This window comes from Gymnoscopelus microlampas (genome assembly GCF_963454915.1).
Source record: "Gymnoscopelus microlampas genome assembly, chromosome: 10".
Taxonomy (NCBI): domain Eukaryota; kingdom Metazoa; phylum Chordata; class Actinopteri; order Myctophiformes; family Myctophidae; genus Gymnoscopelus; species Gymnoscopelus microlampas.
The window spans coordinates 33,871,705-33,895,548 of NC_139947.1; the positions used below are offsets into that span (position 1 = coordinate 33,871,705).

Consider the following 23,844-nt stretch of genomic DNA (forward strand, 5'->3'; position numbering starts at 1 on the left):
CAGTTGGAGAGAAAAATTAAAGAGAGAGCAGCTACACAGGAAATTCCTGAGTGTTATTTAAGTGTAAAGATACTGTAACTACTGTTTACTTTAACTAGACGTGTCGCATACTTTATTTCAGGCTTAGATCCTACATTCATCAATGCTCTGCATACTGCTACATTCTCTGCATTGCTCTCGCTCGTCACCCTGTCGTTTAACTGCTCAGCTGGCTGAGTGTGAAAGTGCACTCTGCCGCTCCAGAATGTTCCGAGTGTCAAAGCGATTTGAGCCAGTCTAGAATGTTCACTAGCTCCTGTGGACCTCCCCGCTGCCTCAGTTACTAATATTAACACTCACTGAGATGACTGGGGAGCTGTGATTCACCGTGAACATTCCAGAAACAAGCATTTCACTATATAAGCACTGGGTCAGAGTCAGTTCAGGCAACACTTTTGAAGAACCATACAACTCAGGGACACAGGACCTGACACAGGGGAAACTGTTCAAGAGGACTCATCTGAGATCCGTCGAAAACTCAAAGGGACAGATTACTCAAAGTAAGTACAACTAAATGATAAGTAGTAATTCATAGGATTTTTTGTTTTGAATGTGGCTGAAATAACAGAAACCCTGCTATAAAAACTCCATGTTATCTGAGGCTTCACACTTTATGATAGTGATGGAAAAGGCCTTGTGGATGCCATTCCAGTATCAGATTGAAGGCTAACTTGTGATCATATAATGTTATAGGGAATGCATTGGCATAATATGGCTAACAGATGTATCATACTGTTAACATGGCACACCACTTAAAACTTCTGGAAAAGGTTAATCTGGAACTTTTGCTATGCATCAAATTAATTATATTTGTTTCAGTATTCTAATTTGCAGTTTTGTCCATTCCATTATGGTGTTTTCTTAATTTTGACAACCCAGTGTAATAACTTTTTTCTGACTGTTACTTTTTACTTATCTAAACAAGTGCTTCAGTCAACATTATTGTTGCTTAAAATGTTTAATTTTAATTTTAAAGCTACAATCCAGGTATAAATATAAAAAACAATTATACAAACTACAGATTGTATCTTAAAATGATCTAGTTATTAATTACAGTGATATTTGACGTTATAAATCTAAAACAGCACTTCCCTTATCTGTTCATAGGGGCTCTAGAGGAATAACCAAGATGTCAGCAAAAGGAGTATCCATTGGCATTGATCTGGGCACCACCTACTCTTGTGTGGCTGTATTTCAGCATGGCAAAGTGGAGATTGTTGCCAACGACCAGGGCAACAGGACCACTCCCAGCTATGTAGCATTTACTGATACAGAGAGGCTCATCGGAGATGCTGCCAAGAACCAGGTGGCCATGAACCCCACCAACACAGTGTTTGATGCTAAACGCCTCATTGGCAGAAAGTTTGACGACCATGTTGTACAGTCTGACATGAAACTCTGGCCTTTCCAAGTGATTAGTGAAAATGGAAAGCCCAAGGTCCAAGTAGAGTACAAAGGGGAGAGCAAGTCCTTCTACCCCGAGGAAATTTCCTCCATGGTCCTGGTGAAAATGAAGGAGATAGCCGAGGCCTACCTTGGACAGAGGGTGTCCAATGCTGTCATCACTGTTCCGGCTTATTTCAATGATTCTCAGAGGCAGGCCACCAAGGATGCAGGTGTGATCTCTGGACTGAATGTTCTGAGGATCATTAATGAGCCAACGGCGGCAGCCATTGCGTACGGCCTGGATAAAGGCAAGAAAGGAGAGCACAACGTTCTGATCTTTGATCTCGGTGGAGGCACCTTTGATGTGTCCATCCTGACAATTGAGGATGGCATCTTTGAGGTGAAAGCCACCGCAGGAGACACCCACCTTGGAGGTGAGGACTTTGACAACCGCATGGTCAACCACTTTGTAGAAGAGTTTAAGAGAAAATACAAAAAGGACATCAGTCAAAACAAGAGGGCAGTGAGGAGACTGCGCACAGCTTGTGAGAGAGCCAAGAGAACCCTTTCCTCAAGCACGCAGGCCAGCATTGAGATCGACTCTCTGCATGAGGGAGTTGATTTCTACACCTCCATCACAAGGGCACGCTTTGAGGAGCTCAACTCCGAGCTCTTCAGGGGAACACTCGAGCCAGTTGAGAAGTCCCTGCGAGATGCCAAGCTGGACAAGACCCAGATCAATGATATTGTCCTGGTTGGTGGCTCCACAAGAATTCCCAAAATCCAGAAGCTCTTGCAGGACTTATTTAACGGCAGGGAGCTGAACAAGAGCATCAACCCAGACGAGGCAGTGGCGTACGGTGCAGCTGTCCAGGCGGCTATCCTCATGGGCGACACCTCAGAGAACGTTCAAGACCTGCTGCTATTGGACGTGGCTCCCCTGTCTCTGGGAATTGAGACCGCAGGCGGAGTTATGACAGCTCTGATCAAGCGCAACACCACCATTCCCACTAAGCAGACCCAGATCTTCTCCACCTACTCAGATAACCAGCCAGGTGTGCTGGTCCAGGTGTATGAAGGCGAGAGGGCCATGACTAAGGACAACAACCTCCTGGGCAAGTTTGATCTCACAGGAATCCCTCCCGCGCCACGGGGTGTACCACAGGTGGAGGTGACCTTTGACATCGATGCAAACGGCATTCTAAATGTGTCCGCGGTCGACAAAAGCACCGGCAAAGAAAACAAGATCACCATCACTAATGACAAGGGTCGCCTCAGCAAGGAGGATATTGAGCGGATGGTACAGGATGCTGACAAGTACAAGGTAGAGGATGACTTACAGAGAGAGAAAGTAGCAGCCAAGAATTCCCTCGAGTCCTACACGTACAACATGAAGAGCACTGTGGAGGACGACAACATGAAAGGGAAGATTAGTGAGGAGGACAAAAAGAAGGTAATCGAAAAGTGCAATCAAGTGATCTCCTGGCTGGATGATAACCAGCTGGCAGAGAAAGAGGAGTATGAGCACCAGCAAAAGGAAGTGGAGAAGTTGTGCAATCCTATTGTGTCCAAGCTGTACCAGGGAGCAGGCCCCACAGGGAGCTGTGGGAGTCAAGCGGGAAGCAACTCAAAGGGTCCCACTATTGAGGAGGTGGACTAAACTACCCACTCACATGTCGATGTTTACAGTAATGATTTGCCAAGCAAAATACTGCATGTTTTTTTTTGTGTGTATGATTTGCAATAATAAAAGTGATAATCTCAGATTATCATGCCTGAGGAGGGTTGTGTGTGACAGAAACATTGCTTCGTTCTTAATAAACAATTTCATGTACCGTGCAAGCTGGCAGTGTGCGGGTTTTGTTTTTATTGTAACAGTCTCAGATTATAAAATATAAAATCTTCCATCATCCTTGAAGGTAGGGTAAGTGATTTACTTTGGTTAAAATAAGTGTTAAATAGCTCTATATTCTGATCGTACTCATTGCTATAGAGTGTTTGTTCAGTAAAAGGAGTCTCCCATGTCTCTCCAGCTCTTTATTAAATAGAAAATGCATTTTCAGTGCTTTCTCCTGATTGGCTTAAACTTTGTCACCTACCTGAAAAAGTACTATATTCTGTTTACTAAAGAGTTGGAGAGACCCCTGTGACCGAACAAACGCTCTGTAGTAATGATTACTATCAGAATATAGTACTTTAACCTTTTAAACAAAAAAATAAATAAATACCCAAAAATATCACTTACCCTACCTTTAACTCCTAATGCAATTTAGAGTATTCACAAGTGAGATTTTTTGAATGGCCTAATGAAGTACATACACAATTTAACTCATTTCTCTGTTGAAGATTACTATATGTTTCATTTAGCAACATTGACATCCCAGAGGCACACAATAATGATGTACCACTGTATGACTCACTCTAATCAAGGCTTCTGTTAAACTGCTGCGCCCTAAAGTGTACACTAGGTGGCAACCTTATGTTGTAGTTGTATCTACAGTCTCACAACAGTTCAAAGCAGTGAAACACTCATAACTACCTGTTGAGACCTACGAGTGACTACTGGATAGTATTGAGGGAATTCAGACAAGCTATAAATGAAGTTCAAAAGAGCTATCTTGTGAGAGTTATAATGTCTTATGTCACTGCTGTTGATCCACCATGAGCAAGGAGCCAACATAACACTCTGAGCCTGAGGTCAACTGACATCATGTTTCAAGCAGCCTATGCATCAGTCATCTCTATGGGCTACACATTATTAAACAGCAAAAAGGACTAGATGCATTATTACAAATCAAGGTCAATGGTATTTAAGAGCTGTAGGTGTAGAGGTGAGGTGTAGGCCTATCTTCTGTTTGGCAGAATTGGTTTGAAACCAATACTTTCAATAGAGGGGGACTATGTGCGTGTGTGCGTGCGTGCGTGCGTGCGTGCGTGTGTAAATAAATATGAAAAAAATAAATATAGGCTTTATATACACAGTAGCCCTTTTTATGGCTATAAATACGTTTAATTATGGACATATATATGTACTTAAAGTAATTTAAGTATAGTTATTTAAGTAACATTCTTGTAATGATTGGTTGATTGATTGATTAAATACTTTATTAACAGTTTGCAAAAAGTACAGTGGTACATTAAACAATGGTGCTAAAAGGATAACACAAAAAGCCTAAAGGGCTTGTTTCCATTGTGGTCCTGTGTTATTTCCTTATTTTATTTGTCATTTCACCACAGAAGCCTGTCTCTCATCTCAATTTATAGCTATAGAAGTGTATGTTTCTGGAAACATACACTTCTAGCTCAATGGACGGGTGGAGACACACACACACACACACACACACACACACACACACACACACACACACACACACACACACACACACACACACACACACACACACACACACACACACACACACACACACACACACACACACACAATTTGTGCATAATATGCACACAGTTTCCCCCCCCCTTTTTTTAACCAATCTATCCAGTTAAAGGGAGTGGTAAAATGCACCAAAGCCTTCCAGCGGCCAAAGGGTTAAAGAGCCGAGGCTGTTCCATCTGGGTTGAGTCGGTAATAAGGGAGGATACTTGGGGAGATGCAACAGATTCTCTGAAGGAAAACAACCACACATAACATCTTCCCAGACGAGCTGTTTGACAGTAACATTTGATGGAATATTATTCAGTGTCGCGCATTTCATCGTTGTATCATCTCACTGTAGCGTCTTTGTCTTTCTTCGCCTTGTTGGAAATAAAAGTTAGGATTGTAGTAGCCTAATAATAGGCTAATTTCTATCCATCTGGATGTTGACACTGCACAGGAAATTGGAGCAGATTTGGCAACATTATAAAGGTGAGGAGTGTATTTTTATTTTAGCTCTGTTTTTGTTTTGCCTCATATCTCTGCAAGCAAAGTCAGAACTATTGAGTTCGGCAAGTGCAACATTTAATAGCCTATAATAGCCAATTAAAGCAATCCGTTTTAGTAATAGTCTATACGTTTTAAATATATAGCATATATATGTTGTAGTATTATTATAATAACGCTCTAAGAGTAGCTGTTGTACCCGAAGGCTTAGTTTACTCTTATGTTGTTGCCAAACACCTGTTCCGTCTGGCGGAGTTTTATAGGCTAACAGGTGGTTTTATTCTAGGCCAGTTTTCTCGCTGGAGTGGCTGAGGATCCCAGTCTCTGAAGCATTATGTGGATAAATGAGCCTCACCGGTGACTATAACCAGGACTACTGGGGTCTGGTCTGCAATTACGGCACACACACCGTTTCTGTTTTGATATTATTATTGGACCGGCGACCAGCAGTCATCTACCCAGAGAATAAGACCCTGAGAGGTCTGGTCTCTCCATCTCAATGATCAGCTCGGTGTGTGTCTCGTCGTACCGAGGGCGCAAGTCAGCCAGCAAACCTCCGTCTAAATCATGTATGAAGGAGGATGTGTTCCGGGGGGAGGACTCGGACAAGATCATCATAAACGTCGGCGGCACCCGACACGAAACCTACAAGAGCACCCTGAGGACCCTGCCTGGCACCCGGTTGGCCTGGCTGGCCGACCCGGAGACCCAGCAGGTCAACCCGGGAGACAACACAGACTCCGCGCACCCCCCCGCCACAGCCGCAGCAACAAGTGCCACCAACAACGAGCACTTTTTCGACAGACATCCCGGTATTTTCGCGTACGTGTTGAACTACTACAGGACTGGCAAACTGCACTGCCCGGCCGACGTGTGCGGACCCCTCTTTGAGGAGGAGCTGGCGTTCTGGGGGATCGACGAGACCGACGTGGAGCCGTGCTGCTGGATGACCTACAGGCAGCACCGGGACGCCGAGGAGGCTCTGGACATCTTCGAACCCCCGGATCCGGACGACACCGACGACGACAAGGAGGTGCCCAGGAGGTTCGGCATCGAGGACTGTCCGGACAGGTCGAGGGGATGCTGCGAGGTCTGGCAACCAAAGATCTGGGCCCTGTTCGAGGACCCGTACTCATCCAGGGCAGCGAGGGTAAGTTCATCATAAGTCAGTCCAGATGGTGGTTCCAAAACTTTTACATGTTCAAGGAATCAAGGACCACCCCAAATTAATATCTATAGCATTAGTTCTCAAGGTTGGGGACCTTGGGGAGGTTCCAGGGGGTCCCCAGCCAAATGTGTTAATATAGCATTACAATAATTTTAACCTTTTATACTACTTTGGCTATTCAAAAATAGTAGATCTACAAGCTCTGAGCACTATGAGCTTGTAGATCTGCTACTTTTGAAAAAAACGTGAACATTTGTGCAAACCTTTGAATATATATATTTAAGTGAACATTTGTAACTCAAATCTTTGCTTCTGGGGGTCCCTGGAACAAAAGTTTGAGAACCACTGATCTATAGGGCTAAATAAATAATACAATAAAAATGTAAAATAGCATTTTCAAATAGCCGATGTATAGGCCAGTGGTTCTCAAACCTTTTTTTAAATTTAAAGGACCCTCATGGAAGGGTCCATTTGGTTCCATTTGTACACTCTCAGAGTTACAGACCTGTAAGGGTCCATTTGGAACCCCTGAAGGAACCCTGAGAATCCCTGGACCCCACTTTGAGAACCACTGGGCTATACTATAAGATTAAAAGTGGTTAAACTGATTTGTGATGCTATATTAACCAGTTTTGCTAGGGATCCTCCGGAACCCCCTCAAGGACCCCTGGGGGTCCCCGGACCCCACTTTGAGAACCACTGACTTGGTTCATAACCCGCTGGCGTGCATTGTTCCCAGTGGTTCCTCAGAGGTGACATTGCAAAAACAAAGAAACACCTCAAAACTTTTAAGCCGGTTTAAAACGTGGTGCATAAAAAGAGTAAGACGTATGTCTGCCAAAAGTGTATCTAGACGCCCAGTTTGATGCATTAGTCCATAAGGACCCCATTTGATCTACTATATAATCTCTGGTAGGCTACCCCAATCTAACTGCGAAATCCTGAGCGTTCATTTAACTATGAGAGTGTACAAATGGAACCAAATGGACCTGTAAGGGTCCATTTTCACATTCTCGTAGTTACAGAATCATATACAGGTGTCCCTTTGGTTCTTAACTATTAAACCATCACCAGAGTAGGATGTCAGTGTGCAATGATGCTGTTATGTAATGTTAATGTTTCCAGTTCCGTTCTCTTTACACTCACTGAAAAGTTGACAAGATAGCAACCTGAACCCTTGTCAGTGAATATAGACACATTGTATGGCCAAATCAGGAAAGAAAATTATACTCAGTTATATTGTAGCTATATAGGTTTGGCAAACATTAACTTAATACGTAAGATTATTACTTCTTCTTTTTTTAAGAAAACAGTGCTTAGGCTTAGCATTATAAAAAAAATGTTTTAATGCACGTTTGAGATGTGGACAAATTCCATGGATTCATTTAGACTACATGCAAATGTAAACCAAACTCTGTTTGCATTGCATTTTCATAAACGGAGTAAAAACTGGACGGAGTGGTTTTTGTAACCTTTATTTAACTTGGGAGATGCTCTTTCACAGCAGCTGCTTCACACACATTTAGTTAGACTGACAGTGAGCTAGAACAACCACAGTCTTACTGTTGACCTTGAGCAGCTCTATACTGTAGAGTTGTGTCGTTCAAGGGTACCTTGGTGGGGGATGAATCTCATTCACTTTTAGAGCCCGACCGATGCCACAATTTTGGGTCCCATGTCGATCCTGATATTGGAGAGTCTTAGACCACCGATTACCAATGTTTTAACCGATATCTTATCGAAAAGCGTAACATTTTGAAATACTTAAAAATAAAAATACTATTTCAGAAGCAAACAAAATCTCAGAATCTCCAAGCCCTCAACGCATCACATTTAGATTTGCTATTGTCGAAAAACATTAAAAGGCAAAAACCGGGACACATCGGCTGCATAAATGCCAATACTGATGTCATCAAAAATGTACCATCAATAATGGCTCATAAATCAGCCAAACCAATATATCGGTCTAGCTCTATATTCAGAATTGTCTGAATCAGTGCAACTTCACCTCCCACTTAGCTTGAACACCTTCCATAAACCAATTTATAACTTGATCACTCCCCAAACACTATTTAACTTCCAAAATGCTGGACGACATACAGTGGTAGCACTTTAGGTCGATGTGATGGTTAATAATGCAAGCTAATCGCTGTTCTTAATGTAGCCCTCTCTCTTGCGTTTCTGTCATAGTAAAGCATGGTTTCTTACTTTCCCCACTGTACTGGATGCACAAAGATACTTAACCTGTATTGAAAGCAGTTCATTCTCTTTTTATTATTATAATTTTTAAATATACTTTTTTCCAGTTAAAAGTTTTATGGCTATTTTAACTAGGAAAACACAATGTTTGCACCAACATAGTTTATATATGTACAATAGGCTATATAGTGTATTAACACTGTGGAAATGTACTGGTGAATGACCATGCATAGTGTTTCGAGAGACACTGTCTTGAATGTTTACATTCATATGTTTGAGGGTTTGGATTTGAAGTTATTCCGAACAGTGAAACTAGTAAATAGGCTAGATAGCTGATGGTTAAATACTATTTACAAGTTTACAAGCTTATTAATAACAATTTGACCAACATGTTTCTTTGTGCTCTTTGATTTATGACTGCTGTCCTAATGCAAACACTACACTACCTTCCTATTGGGTTTCTCTTCCTCTCAGGGGATATATCAGACAGCTGTAGGCAATTCAGAAGGTCTGCACTGTGGCTGTGCAACAAAAGCAGCAGCAGAGCGCTTATTGAAGCAAATGTGAATGAAGGTATCTAGTGTCATTCAACCAGTAGCTGTCAGGTAAATGGCAGAGCTGCATTGTGATCAAGTGCATTCATTGGTTCGTTCAATTCAGACAAAGTGAAGCAGATACTCATTATAACCTCTTCCAGTATTTGTCTGTTAATGGATTCACATTGCCATTTCCCAATTGCATTCTAAATGTATTCTGTATGTCTCTCTCACTGGATGCCAGTCATGCAATAAGCCTTATTTGTTGTACTGTACATATACTTGCTAATATTTATTTTATATACACGTGTAATAGTCCAACTATAACATGTCTAGCATATTTGAAATACTGGTGTGGGTAAAGTCTCCTTGTGCATTTAACCCCCATATCATTCATGTACTGTAAGTATGTGTGCTTGATATACAGTATGTGAGTCAGTTTTTGTGGAATTTGCAGGCTGTCAGTCACTTGCAGCCGACATCATCGAGTAACAGCTGCCATTGTGCTGATGCACCTGATGCCACCTAGAATCGATCAGCCCTGTGCCAGTCAGTTTTCACACCAATTAATTATAACAGATGCTTTGTGATTTTTAGAGACGGTAGAGGGGAGGTCTGCAGAGAACTAAAAGAGTGATGGTCTGATGTGAGCCAGTTATACCCATAATGTTAAAATCTATACAAAACATGCCCCAAATATATATATATAGAGAAAAATATATTTGAGTGGTTAAATAAAAGATATTTGTGCAATTATGTATTTACATTGGTCAAAATATATTCGCTAATATTAATTTTATATACACATGTAATAGTCCAACTATAACATGTCTAGCATATTTGAAATACAGCCTATATTTAGCTGTGTGTGTGCATTTAATCCCCATCTCATTCATGTACTGTACGTATAGTGTGCTAGATATGCAGTATGTATTCTAAAGGCATGTCAAGTGCATTTTGAGGGACTCACATTACCTTTCACCATTACAGGTGAAAGGATGTGATTGTTAAAAGCCAAGGGGAAGTTAATCTGTCCATCATTTGCACCACATCCGCTTGTGTAGAGCATGTAGGTAGTATAAAGATCTGAGTTAGCGTGTCAAGCCTTTATGCTGGAGCCAGCATGTCTCAAGCCATAGTTCAAGGTTCTCAGCAAATAGTGTGTAACTACATAAGTATCTATATAATTTAAGTCAAGAGATGACTACAAATATTTCATGATGCATTATAGAGAACTCAGGGCACCATGAAAGATCTAAAACATCATTTCATATTTGTCACATGTGGCAGATAAAGAGGCACTATTTAACCTTTTTTAATGAATAAAATAAAATTCTGTCCAATCTGTGTGGTAGAGTATGTTAATACAATATAACTTATACAATTGGGGTGGTTGTATTTTGTCACCATGCTCTTCTATAGACCAATTATTTGTTTACAAACATTGAGACTGGACGCACAGGTTTCATGTAATCAATTCCCAACAGATCCCTAAACCTGCTGTATTGGGGTGCGCTGGTTTTAGTTCATTCAACCCCCTCTTGTGTGTTGGCTAGTGAGGTACGCCCTAGCGAGACATATATACTTCATCGCGCAACAGTATTACGCGCCGAGAACAGCTGACATACAAGCTCACAACCGCATCGCGGATGCCACCGCTGTGAGCTTGGAGGTCTGCTATTCTCTGCGCGTGACAACTTCGCGGGACGGAGCATAAATTCTTGTCTTGACGGGCTGCAGCTGCGCGAGCCAAGCAGGTTCTGGTGCCATGATCATAGAGTGCTCCCTCCGTTCTTATGACAGCCACTGGAGGTGGGGTTTGGGGGACAACTGCTTTGAATTGTTATTATTGTTTACACTCAACAGAAACCAAGGATTATATATTTCAAGAGTGAGAGATCACAGTAAAAATCCTAAGCATTCTTCCTCCACACTGGGAGAAAAACAGCATCTGAAAGTTTGATGGGATGCATTTTTACACGTGACGTGAGGCTATGACCACTTTTACATTGCATCTTATGAGCGGTGGGGTTCTTTTGCTGCCGACCTGCGGCCTGCGCGCGCATACTGGTTCTTATCAGCATGACGTTGTCTGTTAAGGCGTCTATTGAGACATTTACATAGATCGGTCATGTCTCACCTAGACACAGGATCTAACACGAATTTTTACTTGATGGTCAAGATTCAATTTATCCCCTGAGCAAGCAGGCAGGCTCAATTAGCTCAATGGTAAAAATGTCAGCACTTGCGCAGGAAACCGGGTTCAAGTCCGGGGTATAAGAGGAAAGTTAGCTCTGCAAACAAAACTTTCTATAAACTTGGCCAGTGCAACATTTAATTAAATCTAAGGAGTAACTGTAATTAATCACTGTTCTGCTAATAGGTTGGGAGAGGATCTCAGTCAGTAGTGAGTGATGGTACTCGCATGCCAAGACACAGTGGGAAAAGAGAAAGGTACATTTGCTCCCAGGCAGATCAAAGAGTCATTTAGCACAGGTAACTGAAATAAAATGTCATGTTTGTCATTTCAGAACATTGCATGTGGTAAAAAAGAAGAAAATATCGCATTAGAGTATTCTGAAATGCTCCTGAAATGCTTACAATTAGATTCAGGTTCTGGAACAAAGAGGATCTTCATTTTAATCATGTATTTATTTGGCCTTTACTTAACCAGGAGAGAAAACCCATTTAGATAAATATATTTTTCAAGGGAGACCTGGCCAAGGCAGGCAGCAGCCTAAAACAAGCAGATACATTTCCAAAATAGGCCAGTAATCAAAGCAATGACGCTCAAAAGACTGCCTCCAGTTCTTTCATTCTGAATTCAAAAGCATCTTAGCAGGATTCATTAAAAGAAAAACTGTTATTCTGCAACGTATTCCAGGCAGAGGGGGCAGGATACATAAACACCCATTTAACAGTCTCTGTATGGACCTTTGCAATTAAAAAAAAAAAAAAGTTCTACGATTGTAAAATATCGGATGGAAGCAGACTAAAGCGCAATACATACTCCTTCCGACTAGTCGGCGACCAAACTTTTCTTCGGAAAGGGAGGTGATATAATTACAAATTGATTTCATTCCGAGCTTTGGAAACGGTAGTCCCAGAATTTTCCTCTGAACCTGTGCACCTCCAGATGTCCTAACTCGCCGAACTATAGTTCGGGAAGCCTTTCCGAAGCTGGATGTTTTCTGACGTTGAAAGCAGTATGTATTGCGCTTAAGACTAGCTATATGAAAGTTTAACAGAGGATAAGACTACAGGGGTCAACAGCAGACCATCCTATCCAAGCATATGAGACACAGTGGTGTTCATTCAAAAGGGTCTTCTATTGTATGTCATTGTCACCCAGACAATGACAATGGCCGAATTGGCAGAAAGCTGTTCAAACATCTAAAGGCATAACCTCCCAGGCCCCAGCATTCATAGTCACATATCTCACATATCTCTGAGCTATATTCTGTGTAAATAAGACTTGATTTTTCACACATGGTCAATGCCCTGTTTTATACTGTAGGTGGGGGGGCTTTAGTTTGTATATCACATGAGCAGAGTCACACCGCCAAACTTGAATGCAATATCATTGCATATATGGGTTATGGTTAATATGGTAATGGTTAATAAATGGTAAATGGTTCATTAACGGTATGGTTATTTCTGAGCTGAAGTGTCTAAATGAACTAAACTCAGTCCTCTCCTCTTAAAGTGGACCAAAATGTGGACCAACAGAAAATGGACTCAGTTCTTTTTTGCATTCACATTGTGTGTGTGCAATCTTGGATGTGCCATGTGAGCCCCCGCTGTGAGGACAGGTGTCTGTCTTTTCTTTTAGTTATCCGTTTGTCTGTCTGACCTATTCGAGACCCGGCTGTGAGGACAGGCGTCTGTCATCTTTGGGTTATTTGAGTCTTGTCTCTGTGAGAGCCTCTGTCTTGCAGTATGCAACCTATGAGAAGAGCAGCCTACATATAGAAGCCATGTATCCCATTTGGACATTCTAAACAAGTATAAGAATAACACGGGAAAGGTGTTTGGGAGACATTGTTCACCCCATATGCTGATCGGCTGGCTGTCTCTAGGAGCTCCGAGTACAGCTTGCTTCAGAGGGGTCTGAGTTATTTTAGAGTGTTCACATATGAGCAAAAACAGCTGATTTGTGGTCTGAGTATATCCTGCTTATGTCTAGTCTGTTTGTTATTGGCTCTCACAGAGCAAGATCATTAGATGCAGTGGTGGATAGTAACAAAGTACATTTACTTGAGTACTGTACAGAATTGATAAAAAAAAGAAAAAATGTGCTTTGTAATTTTGTACTTTATTTGACTGAGAAACTTTCACTTGTAGTTGACTCAAGTACTGGGGTTGAGTACTTTGTCCACTGATTACATGTGTCAGTGGATGGATGAATAAGGAAAGACAAATAAAGTGAGATTGTCTGGATGAGACAAGCAAGTCTGAAATGACCCAGAAACAGCCATGTCTGAAATGACCCAGAAGCCCCTTCCACAGACATAAGGTAGGTACTTTATTCAGCCCAGAGGGGAAATTAAGGTGTTATAGCAGCAGCTCTCATAGAGACATCAATAAAAACCCATAATAAAAAAAACATCCACAATAGGCATCTAATCATAGTCAACCAACAATATTGAACAACAGACTCAATGAGTCCAATTTCAACATCCCCGTCCTAATCATCCAACCAGATGAGGAGTACAGTCTTATTTCTGCAGACAGAAAAGATCTCCTATGGCGCTCCTTCTTGCAACGTGGGTGTAACAGTCTGTTGCTAAAGGAGCTTCTCTGCCCTGCCACAGTGTCATGAAGAGAGAGCCATGATGGGCAGGAGTTTAGTCTTCAAGAGGTGAGACAGGCCTGGTGCACCTGATTCGGATGCTATCAATGCATTGAATGGGACATTATGTAGTCTCTTCGTTGACTTTTTATTTGAGTTTCCATATTTACCTTTCAACATACAGAGTGTGCTGCATACTGACAATATGAACTCAGGCTCAGCTTATCTCGATATTCCTCCACACACAGCTGATTCTCATTATGGAGACAGTACAGAGCTGCTACTCTGTTCTGAATGTAATTTAAGATGACGTCCTGACACGTTCTCTTATTAAACTTAAACGGTACACTAAAATATGTACACTGAAACATATGATGTGAGAGTCACAAACCAGCAGCTGCGTTTAGATCCCATCGATCCTATAGTCCGAGGGGATCGGATGGTCGCAGGCCTGGAATTTCATAATTTGTTGTAAAATAATAGTTTTAGGGCACAAAGGACAAATGACATGTCGGGAAGGCCATCATATCAATCAATGATCAATGATTAAACGGAAATAATGAATTTAACTGAATGTATTAATGTTTAATAACTATCAGTGAACAACATATTTATGTATTTCACAAAATAATTCATTGGTATTTACAAATTACCAATATAAGAGTCAAAAGTTCATACACTCTCAGCCCTGGACTAATCAGAGTCACTGGACTCTTTTGAAGATGGGCATGTGGGGGGTTAAGAATTCAGAATCTCAACAAAAGACAGTGGTATCTAAAAACCGTATTGACAGGAAAGAGATCAAGGAGAATACAGCTCACAAATCAGCTGGGACAGCGGCCGGTGGGGTGTTATGGCCACTGTAGCCTCAGAGCAATGTTTGAGGCGCAGAAGGCCAAACTGAGGGGCCACGGTGGGCATGGCCTTCATGGCCTCCATGAAATTCCTGCCATTGAAAGTCAGCCAAGACTGCAATTGGCTGACACACAACTCACCAAAAAAATCATCACAATAAAAGGTAGCAAAAAAGCCTGCAGTTAGACTATAAGTGATTAAAGCCAGGAAAAGACAACACAGTCAACACAAGATATTATTCTTCTTTCGGGTAAATTCCTTTCATGGGTTGCCACAACAGATAATCTGTTTCTGTTCTCTTCTTCGGTCACTCCAGCCACCTGCATGTCCTCTCTCACCACATCCATAAACCTCATCTCTTTGGCCTTCCTCTTGCTAGGGAACAGTGTAAAATTATTATCAGAATATGATGCTAAACAGCTGGAGGTGATGACTATTGTACCCAGTGCCCAGCTGACACACTGTTGCCCAGCCTGCTTCCTGTCTGAGTTCCATGCCATGCTGCCTTTTGCTCTTGTTTTACCAGCTTGGCCCTGGCATCTGTCCCCTCTGGGGGCTTTAATCTATTGGCGATCTGGCACCTACTTTGGCATGTTGTGCTTTTGGCACCAAAAATGTGGCATAGCGTTGACTTATTATGAGTTGAAATCTTCATCTACAGTATATCTCAATATGGCGCAAATGCCCTGTTAGGTTTCAGGTATTGGATAATCTACTGGTCTCATATGTCTCCGCTAGGTCAAAAGGCATGGCGAGAGAGTATGTTTTACTCCCTGTCCGTCCGTCCGTCCGTCCGTCCGTCCGTGTGTCCATCTGTCTGCGAGCAGCTAATCTCCGGCACCGTTGGCCCGGTCGCTGCGAAACTGTGCACACACACTCCCTGGATGCCAATTCAGAACCTCTGCCCCAATGTTTTTACATGGCCCTGTTATAGCGCCACCAGTAGGCCGATTTGTGCAAAATCAATTTTTTTATATTACTCCTACAGATTTTATCCAAACATCACACAAATCAGTACACAGTATCTCTATAGTCATGTGATCAACACGGATCTGTCTGATTATCCATATTCCATCCTGATTGGCTAAGGTTGGCTTCCAAAGTTTGCAGGATTGGTCCATTTTGAACTAAATGCCTCAAATCATGAACGCAGCTTGTGATTTCCGTGAAATTTCACGCGCACATTCCTACTAGGCCGAGGAAGAAATGCCACTTGACAATTTTCAAATCAGCCTCATGGTGGCGCTATAAAAGGCCAAATTGCGTTTTTAACTGTAACTGCACCGATATGCGTGAAACGTTGCAACCATACTCCCTAGAGGCCAAGGAAAAACATCTGCCCTGCATTTTTCACATTAGCCTTTTATAGCGCCACCAGGAGGCCGATTTATGTAAAACACATATTTTGAGATTCAGCTTTCAGATTTTATCCAAATTTCACGCAAATCGGTATACATGATCTCTATAGTCATGTGATCAAGATGGATCTGTTTGATTTTTCATATTCCATCCTGATTGGCTAACATTGACATCTAAAGTTTGCAGGAGTGGCCCGTTTTGAACAAAATGCCGCAAATCATGAACGCAGCGTCCAATTGCGGTGGAACTTTGCACGTACATTCGCACTACGTTGAAGAACAAACCCCACCCTTTTAACATTGCCCTATTATAGCGCCACCAGGAGGCCGATTTTTTTTTTAATATTACTCCTACAAAATTTGTCCAAACATCATGCAAATCAGTACACATTATCTCTATAGTCAAGTGATCAAGATGGTTCCGTACGAGTTTTTATATTCCATCCTGATTGGCAAATTCTGAACATTGCTGGCCCACAATAACCTACCTGACCTGGCTCCGAAGAGCACTTTTTCTAGTTAATTATCATTCCTTTGTGTATAACAGTAAGGGGCCTGGTAGTCCAACACAGAAATGCTGAGTGTTAGAGAGCTGAATGTTCCAATATTGTGACAGTGTTTAACTTCTCTGATACTAATCGTAAACGTGTTATCTTGGTAACCCCTAGTGCTATGGCATAAACAGACAAAACACACTCAAATGTAGCTATGGCACAGAAAAAGATATGCGTAGATGTGGTGGCTCTGCAAGTCTCAGCTGTGAGTGTTTTTCACACTGTTTGAGGGACACGGATTGTCAGTGAGACACACAGTAAGACACATATCCTCACATGCGAAGACTCAGAGCAACAACCTTTCTTCCAGAAGTGCCTTTGGTAGAAGATTGTGTGCAGATATTCATCTCTGTTTATTTCTGGGATAAACCGTTTGGTGTTTGAATAAACCAAATGTTCACAGGGCCTGTTGGGCTCCCCATTAGAGAGAGCAACAGAGCTTGTGGTGTCAACGTTTTACTGGGTGCCACTAGACAGCTGTCATACTGGAGTTTAATACAGTAGCTTTTATGTTGTCCCAATGTCAAACATACCTATTCCTTACTGTGTGACTCGTTTTGTGAGCAACACTGAATTAGATCTGTAGAATAATGTTTAATTGTCTTGTGGTTCCTTTGTGTCAAATCATTTTAAAACTGACTGGAGCAGAGACATTCTTCACATAGAACAATAAATTATTCAGTCATTTATTGTGAATCTATCCATCTGAAGCAGAGACATTTCACAGCACGACCTAGGACTAAAGTGGAATATGCTCCTAATCATCATTATCATAATAAAACATGGCACTCATACATCTGTGCTTATTGCCAGCGTAAACAATTTCATGCTACAGTGAATAGCTTGATTAGGTGATGAGAAGACCAATGACTTGCACCAAGTTATCACCTTTTTAAAGACAATTTCTGTTTCAATTAGATCCATAGCACAATGGATAGAGAATAGATTATATAATTATGTACACACAGGGAATTCCTCATTGTTAATTTAGTGTACAATTTACCACATCCTCAGTTGGATTTTAAAGGGGCATCATGAATATGTTGTCAACATACTAAATGGTTTAGCTTTATCATAGTCTTCAGCAGAGCTACAGAATGGTGCACTTTGCAGAAAGGCTGCTCTAGTCTACTGGGTGGCGACGTGGCGTATTGACTGAGCATTTCATAGGGACAGCTTATTTAGCATTGATGTTACATTAACTGACAGGCCAAAAGTCTCACGTAACTTTTTGACTACTGTCATATGGGATAAAAAAAATGCTTAATGATGCAACTGGTGTTACACCCCATTTGAGAAAACAACAAACAGAAAAATATATATTTTAAATGCCATGACATTGTAATTTTAACCACATGACCCCTAGCATCCCTATTCAGGGGTGAAAATTAGGCCAAAATAGCCAGAGACACATAACACGCAGCGTTGCAAGTTTATAGATCGACTATTTTTGGTGGAGAGATTTGGTGTAGTGGGAAAAGGGGGGACAAACTTAAACTTGTATAGACGTGTAGACTGTAAAAAAAAATACCAACAAAAATAAAGTATTCAATCAATCAATCAAAGACCCCTGGGGGACCACAGCCAATGAAGTATAGGGTTTAAGTGGTTAAAAGCTTGCTTGACCAAGCTCACCAGTAGTTATTGCTCATTTCATGACACAGACTCCTTTCTTTGCATTACCTCATGTACTTCTGCTGGGCTGTTTGGTGAAAAAACAGAGAAGAAGCCATGGGTAAATCTACAAGTCCACATAGAGGAAAGAGGAAGCAGTGGCATTTTTGATTGACTGACTTGGAACTGGAATTTGCTGTGATGAGGTGCTGGGAGATGGGATTGAAATGGCTGCCTTTGCCCTGCTCTGACAGACAGATGCACCAGTCAGCCTCTCAAAATACTTGTGGCACCAGCTGTATATCAGTCTCTTTTGTTTGGATAGCTCTCGGGTTGGAAATTATGGGTGAGGATGACACAATGAAATATATTCAGTGTCTTTTTGCATGTGTGCACACGCAGGTGTGTATGTTGTGCACAAAGATTTCATTGTATGTGTGCGTGTGTGTTAGGGGAGTGCTGAGACAGCATGTTCTACTGTGTAGAGCTTCATTAGCCTGGGTGAATGAAGGTCAAACAGAAGCATAAATGTGCACATTGTTGAAGTACAATGAAATACCTCTCAAAAGCAGCAACATCCCACAATCTTTTTTTCAATTAAGGAAAATGTAAGTTCTTCTTGCATCCATGTCTATGTCATTCTCATGTTGTCAGACCAACCCTTACTTAATCACATGTCTTGTTAGATATCTATCTAATCGTCTTGCTACTGCGAGTGATTATTGACTGGCAGTTGCATTTCCTGTCTGGTGCTCTGCTGATGAAAGACAAGATCTAGTTCGTTTTGAACCATATAATAGGAAAGCATGGTAAAATGCCTTTTACTGTACATGGTTTGGACTCTCAGCTTCATCTACGGAGACAATCACGCGTTCAGTTAGTTTATGAAATTGCTGAGCAGCTCACTTGCCTACAGTAGTAACTGAAAAAAATACTCACTCCCATGACATGGGACCTTTTTTTTAAATCTTGATTTCTCTTTTGGCAAGCACCAAACAAACAAAAGACAGTGGTGTCTAAAAAAATGACAGGAAAGAGATCGAGGAGAGATCGGCCGGTGGGGCTACAGATGGCCACTGTTGCCTCAGAGCATATAATGTTTGAAGCCAAACTGAGGGGCCACGGTGGGCATGGCCTTCATGGCCTCCATGAAATTCCTGCCCTTGACAATCAGACAAGACTGTAATTGGCTGATACACAACTCATAAAAAAACATCACAATAAAACGTAGCAAAAAAGCCTGCCGTTAGACTTTAAGTAGCCTCGATCTCCAGGCTTCTATTGTTTAGCTTTGCTAAAAAATAATAGCCTGGAGGAGCGCGTAGGTGTACCCGGTGTGGGAAGTGTTTCATTTCCCCAACCAACCAGAGTGCAGTGGGCGTTGCTCGTAATGTTGTGTTAACGGGCGGGGGTTGACGGACAACCAATGGGATCAGGCGCAATCTCTCCGCGCCTCTATACACCCGCCCCTCTATACCCAAAAACAGGAGCGCTGGTGCAGCCTAGACTTTAAGTGATTAAAGCCAGGAAAAGACAACACAGTCAACACAAGATATTATTCTTCTTTCGGGTAAATTCCTTTCATGGGTTGCCACAACAGATAATCTGTTTCTGTTCTCTTCTTCGGTCACTCCAGCCACCTGCATGTCTTCTCTCACCACATCCATAAACCTCATCTCTTTGGCCTTCCTCTTGCCTGGCAGCTCCAGCATCCTCCCAATATACCCCTCATCCCTCCTCCGCACATGTTCGAGCCATCTCAACATCGCCTCTCTTGCCATATCACGATATCCAAAATCGATATCTAGTCTCATATCACAATGTCAGTATAATATCAATATATTGCCCAGTCCTAGTGTGAAATGTCTGGAGGACGAATTGCCTGGCAACAAAAGTGAGATTGTTCACTGGTCATATAGTGGACTTCCCATGGAACATTCCATATTTTGGAAATATCCATAAAATACCCCTTTTGATCGACCGGCACATATAACCAGTTATCTAATTTTGACCATGACGTAGAATGTGACCTTGACCTTTGACCAATTATTCCCACCAAGTTTCAGAAAAAGCTGTCCATTCATTCTCAATGAATAGACACAATCAGACCTTGGTTGCGAACTTGGTTGCGTGACCGTGACCTTTTGGACCCAACATTTAAATAAACATGACGCAACCTACTGATAATTCCTATATGAACATACAACCATCTGCTTTCAAGTTTTGTTCACAGACAAGACCGGCAGACTGGCAGACAGACGAGTAACTGTGTCCATATACAGTACAACAAGGGGAACTCTGTGGTCCTCTAGGTCTAGGGTTCAAAACCAGTGTTCTAAAAGGCAGCTCTCCACCGCGCCGATTTCAAGCCGAATCAGCGTTGGGAGGAGTTGGAAAGCGTCTGCCGCCGACAATTTGTTGTCGGATAGCGCCGTTCCGTTGGGTCGGGACATCTATCGACCCGACGATGAGAAACAGAACTTTCTCGGTTGGTCCCGACTGACTAGAGCCCGTCGTTAGCCCTGGGCTGGTGGAGAATGCTATGTGATGTTTTGTTTTGGTGTGAGTAAAAAAAAGCTCTGCTGTTGCCAGATTCTGTTCAGAACAAGCGACCAGGTCTAAAAACAAGCCCAAAAGAAGCGACCAGTTTCACCACTTGAGCCCTTTTATATCAGCTATTTTCAGCCCAAACCAGCCCAAATAAGCAACTACACTTCAGAAACAAGCCCAAACAAAAGCAAAACAAGCAACTTTACAGGAAAACAAGCCCAAAGTCGCTTATAATAAGCAGACCTGGCAACACTGGAAAGATCTTGCAGGCCAGTTCTGCCAGCTCTAAGGCATTGGCACAACAATGTGCACATCGGCCGACTGCTTGTGCTGAACTAAATGGCAACTTTTGCCAACAGACTACCAGTCTGTTGCTGTCTGTTGTAGTCTGAAGTAGTCTGAAGTAGTCCGTTTGGTGGAGAGTTACCTTTAAGCTTTACTTCTTGTCCTATGGCTGGTTGGTTATTGAGCATTATAATGGAGTTACTACTGTAGACAAACCACTATTAGCAACTGTGAGCCTTTCTGCTATGATGCAATCCAGGGTAACAGTGTCCATGCAACAAGGGAAACTATGTAGTCCTCTTGGGAAAGGGCCATCGCCACTCAGGGGATTTCCGTGGTCCTCTTGGGACAGGGCCAATGCTGCTAGGCTTGTCCCAAGGCTGGTTCCTTGTTTTCACAGCCTTGTGGGCTGGTACACTGGGTGCCGGGTGGGGGACCATAGCTAAAAACTAGCTCCATTTGACCTGGAGAAGATTTATTATTTCTTTGGGTCACCTTAGCCATCGTCGCAAAATTCACCCTCCCTGAAAGATTTGTCAGTAGCCGTCACTGATACTGTATGAGCACATTTGGCTTTAGACATGGACTGCACACAGCAACTGTACTTGTTGCAGTGGCTAACACTAGCACATTGGCCATTACTTTATTCCCTAATTACACACAGCAACATGTTGACATTATATACTTGTTATTCTACTTGTAGACCCAAACACTATACTGCTGACTGATTTGTGGGAGGCCTGAAAGAATACAATGACTGATAAGTGCATCCACGGCACAGGTACATATTTATCCAGCTGGGAGATGAGTAGAGTTGGAGAGTCATTACACTCTGTCCCGGCTATATAGTAAACACTAATGATCATTTATTAGTTGGCACACAATGTGAACACAAACACAGCGTGACATGGCCATTGTTCAGGATCAGGTGAATGCTAGTGGGCTTTCAGGATGAAGTGGAAATAAAATGGTCAGATGATTTCACTCAATTGATATTAGGGGTTGTGCAACAGTTACAGTAATTGAACTAGAAAATAATTGCTTATCGATAATTTAATGAAATAAACGATTAGTAATCCAATGTCATTATAGGTGAAAATCTATTAAAATAATTCAAAAACTTAAACTTAATAGTATTTAAACTTAATAGTATTTTTAAGCTAATGTATATTATTATTACGAGATAGTCAAACATAGAGAACTAAAAACTAACTAATTTGGTCCTCAATAATGTTCATTATTAGATGGTACCATTTATGTCTACTCCCTCTGTCTCAGAGGTGGGATGTGAACAGTTATTATTGATGACATCATGAGGTAACAACAAAATTGTATTGATGATATTTCAGCATGCTAACTTTCCAGGAAGAGAAAGTTTGTAGTCTCTATTAGCTTGGAATCCCAACCAATGATGTCATTGGTAGGCAGGTTTCTGTCCATAGCCCACCTCTGAGACGAGTGAGTAGACCGAAACTGTGCCATCTTATAATGAGCATTAGTGAGGACCAATTATAGGAAGATAATAATGATGAGATAAATTATCTTCAACTTTGACAGACGTGACAAAATGGCAGGTGAATGAATATTTATGTGTTGTCAGTGTCATCCATCTCGGAGGGTATCTACATACAGCATCCGTGTGGTTGTCATGGCCACTTGCTCTCCTGTCTTCTCTCCCATCCTCCCTCTTCCCCTACATACAGTATGCCGGTGGTTGATTCATGAGGAGAAACAAAACGATTTAAAGCATTATAAAAATAGACTTTAATAAAATAATCAATTTTCAAAAATATTGAAAAAAGCAGATCTACAAGCTTGAAATCATCAATTTTTGCATGACACCGTTGCACAACAGTCCTCACCTCACCTTAAGTCATTAATCACACAAATTGAGTTTCTCAATTATAACAAAGCATATAGATAGACATTTGTATTGATTATCCGAAAAAGTAATCAATAGAATAATCAACAAGAAAATAATCGATAAGTTACAGCCCTATTGAAGACAATGTTTTACTTCTTATTCTTCATTTGCCTGTAATTGTTTTTTGTATGGTGTCTTTTACAGAGCTCATCTCAAAGTCAAAACATAGTTCTATTATTATTATTCAAATGTTTTTATTGAATCTTCAAGACACATACACATACCAACATATAACAAACTACAAGACACCACAGACACTAGTACACAATATCAAATGAAACAAATACTCATATCAACCAGTAATTAATTGACCAAAAATGCAAGGACATTTTAGTGCAATATATTTTCATGAGAAACGGTATTAATACCACAAAAATTACAGTCAATAAGAGAAAAGAAAAATGAAAGAAAAATGACTTATGAGAAACAACAAAAATAAAACCTGGCAAAACAGTTGCGTGCATTAGCGCAAGATGAGGATAAATGAAACATTCAGTCTAAATGTCCAGTAATTCGCAACTACTACCAATACTTTTGTATTTGAAACTTTACATTTCTCTAAATATTATAAACTCTCAGGACAGCCTAATACAAATATAATTTATGAAAAGGCTACTGTAGGCTAGGCCAGGTTTTATTTTTGTTGTTTCTCAAAAGCGTGCATCCGTTGTCTGTCAACAACACAGTAGTCTGTGCCTTGACTT

At 41.4% G+C, this 23,844-nt stretch overlaps 2 protein-coding genes across 2 annotated transcripts in view; both read left to right on the top strand.

Moving 5' to 3' along the window:
• The first annotated feature begins 400 nt into the window (after positions 1–400).
• On the top strand, positions 401–3,267 carry hspa1b (heat shock protein family A (Hsp70) member 1B). Its single transcript, XM_084069067.1, has 2 exons — positions 401–539; positions 1,147–3,267. Exon 2 carries the CDS (start codon positions 1,169–1,171, stop codon positions 3,083–3,085), a length of 1,917 nt encoding a protein of 638 aa, XP_083925193.1. The 5' UTR covers positions 401–539; positions 1,147–1,168; the 3' UTR covers positions 3,086–3,267.
• A 1,785-nt stretch (positions 3,268–5,052) lies between these two features.
• Positions 5,053–23,844, top strand: part of kcnc4 (potassium voltage-gated channel, Shaw-related subfamily, member 4) — a 30,080-nt gene continuing 11,288 nt past the window's right edge. Inside the window, exons 1-2 of the mRNA XM_084068225.1 lie at positions 5,053–5,290; positions 5,592–6,455. Of these exons, the coding sequence (XP_083924351.1) occupies positions 5,805–6,455 (651 nt within the window). The 5' untranslated portion in view covers positions 5,053–5,290; positions 5,592–5,804. The remainder of the gene's footprint in view (positions 5,291–5,591; positions 6,456–23,844) is intronic.

Bases quoted from the DNA above. Each gene is read 5' to 3' on its own strand.
- hspa1b (XM_084069067.1), top strand. From the start codon at position 1,169: ATGTCAGCAAAAGGAGTATCCATTGGCATTGATCTGGGCACCACCTAC.